The 2893-nt window shown below is 39.1% G+C and overlaps 1 protein-coding gene across 1 annotated transcript in view; it reads left to right on the top strand.

Annotated features, from left to right (window-relative positions):
- The window catches only part of LOC110296736 (regulator of G-protein signaling 20), a 142006-nt gene that overhangs the window by 132305 nt on the left and 6808 nt on the right, over positions 1–2893 (top strand). Inside the window, 1 exon segment of the mRNA XM_021165499.2 lies at positions 2519–2602. Within this exon segment, the coding sequence (XP_021021158.1) occupies positions 2519–2602 (84 nt within the window).

The following is a 2893-nucleotide window of genomic DNA, read 5'->3' as shown; positions in this document are numbered from 1 at the left end:
AAAAAAAAAAAACTCTATGTAGCCTAAAAAAAAAAAAAGAACACTAACTCGCTGGGCCATAGGGGCATATGAGTGGACGGACTGGTTAGAAAGATGAAGGGGATCAGTGTGAGCAAGAAGAGGACAAGGCAGGGTAATGGGTGAATGTAATCAGCATACATTACATGCATGAGTGAAAGGTCAGTACATGTAATTACAATATGCTAATAAAAATGATAAACTTTAATTTTTTTACTGTAAGTCGGAGGGTCTGAGTCTTATACTGCACTGCTAAGGTAAAGCCAAGCATTGCTGGCTTGTGTTCTTCGCCCTCCACTGGAGTAACAGCCACAGCAGACCCTGTTAACCAAGTGAACCACGAAATATCCCTATGTCTCTGGAGTGCACCATCCCATTTAAACTATTTCTGCTTTAGCAAAATAAGATGGGAAAATGTCAAAGTTTGTGTAAATTTTGCATGATTCAGTTCACAGTATAGCTTCTAATTCTCTTTGTAGCCTTGTGTCAGAGTCATACTTCCCTTTTTTCTTTGCTCTTTCAGACCCACTGTGCACTCATGTGTTCTACTTACAAAGAACCGGGAAGTCAGGATAAATACTCTCCCAGACAGGATGCAACTCCAGTGCCTCTCAAGGATTTTTTTTGTTGTTGTTGTTTTGTTTCATTTTTAAAAACCATTATTTATTGAAATGCCTTAGCCTTAATATAAAAAAAATAAGTCAAAAGGATTCCTAAATTTTTAATGATTTTGCCTTTACAGGAAAATAGATTTCTTTCTCTCTCTCTCTCTCTCTCTCTCTCTCTCTCTCTCTCTCCTTCCTCCCTCCCTCCTTCTACTCCCCACCCCAGCAAAAGCTTAAAAAGCTGATTGCTAAAAAGCAGACTGAAAGACTTTTTATAAAATAAAGTGTTAAGGAGACGCATAGGAAAATGACCAGAATACCATTCCAAAACAAAAGCCTTAATCATGAATAATAAGAATGTATTTTTAGAGGTTGATGGGGCTGTTCAGTGGCAAAGCATGCGCTCAGCATGCATGAAGCACTAGGTTTGTTGTTGGAATGCTGAAATGTACCTGCTAAAGGCAAGAGTAAGACAAGGGGGGCTGGAGAGATGGCTCAGCAGTTAAGAGAACCGACGGCTCTTCTGAAGGTCTTGAGTTCAAATCCCAGCAACTATATGATGGCTCACAACCATCAGTAAAAAGATCTGCTGCCCTCTTCTGGGGTATCTGAAAACAGCTACAGTGTACCATATAATAAATAAACAAATCTTTAAAAAAAAAAAAAAAAAAGAGTAAGACAAGGACATCACAGTTCCTCCCACTGTTTGCCACTGTTACGGGCATCAGCTAAGTGGAAGCATAAAGACAGAGCCTAGAAGTTGGAAGAGAGACAATCTTCTTTATGTTTAGATGCTGCAAAAACACCTCGAGTCCCAAAGATCCATTATTAAAATGATAGTAAAGAAGAAGAATATAAAATCCATGAAAATAACTATCATTGGAGCTCATATCTAATAAAAATATAAAGCTACCACAGTTAAGAGCACTGGCTTTCAGAGGACTTGGGCTCAGACCCAGCATTCACATAGCAGCTCACAAGCACCTGTAACATCAATTCCAAGGGATCTACCCAATACCCACTTCTGACCTCTGCAGACACCAAGCAGGCTTGCATGTGGGACATGGACACAAATACAGGCAAAACACCCATGGACATAAAAATAAAATCTTTAAAATACATAAAGCCATACATCTTGAGAGTAAAAGATAAACTGATATTTAAATGTCAAGGAATTGAAAAACACAGGTCTTTAGAGAAAATGTGTGACAACTAGTAATATGGAAAGAGGCTCAGCACCATCAGTCAGTAGTAAAATGCAAATCTAAATCACGCGGCATTTCATACCCACCAAGCTAACAACTGTTGAGAAAGGATCCAAGACATTTCAGAAGGAGTGTGTACTGGTCCAGCTGCGCAGGAAAACAGACTGAGAGTTCCTCAGATAGTAGGAAGAAATCGTCTGCCTCACAGCTATGGGTGTAGAGCATTTTAGCATTTTGGCAGTGGGACCTTTTACCCTCTCACCAGCCCCCTACTTCCTGCCTCTGCCTTCCGAATGCTGGTCTTAAAGGTGTGTGTCACCACCCCTGGCTTGTTTTCTTTATTAGTAATAAAAATTTATTTTTATATTTATGTGTGTTTTCTGCCTGCATATATGTTACTATATCACATGTGTGACTGGTGTCCACAAAAGACAGAAGGTATCCAATCCCCGGGAACATCGCCTCCATGTGGGACTGGGAACTGAACCTGGACTCTGCAAAAAGTGTTCTAAACACTTAGCCGTCTCTCCAGCCCACTTATGGTTTTCTTTAAAATAACATTTGGGATCAATCACATTGTTGAAAAATGCAATTCTGTCTAAGTATCTAGAATTGCCTTTTAAAATACTCATTTAGAAAATATGTTCCTTCAAACATCTTAGACATAATTAATTGTCTTGTTTCTTACAGCCTCACTGTCAGAAACCAAGAAGACCAGAGAACCCAAAGAGCTTCCCATGAAATCAGAACAGACATTCCAGCATGTGAAGAAAGGTGAACTCTTGCATTTTATTAGCTCACAGTACTGACAGAGATGCCAGCATCTCCCCCTTTGCTTTTGGCATTGTAAGTTTCAACAGAACACAGGTATTTCCCCATAACTACCATTTAGTAACATCAGATCTCAGTATGGCTTTGAATTTCCCATGCAGAATTCCTTTTCATTTATTTCATAACAGGGAAAAAAAGTCAACCCACTCTTCAGTTCCAATAGTGAAACACAAATAGAAGTTGACCCCTCCTGACAACCCAGCTTTTTTTTTCTTTTTTTTTTTTAATTAGGTA

The sequence above is a fragment of the Mus caroli genome, chromosome 1, assembly GCF_900094665.2.
Source record: "Mus caroli chromosome 1, CAROLI_EIJ_v1.1, whole genome shotgun sequence".
Lineage (NCBI taxonomy): Eukaryota > Metazoa > Chordata > Mammalia > Rodentia > Muridae > Mus > Mus caroli.
Note: the sequence above shows the minus strand (reverse complement) of the source record. Positions and strands in the feature narration are given on the sequence as shown.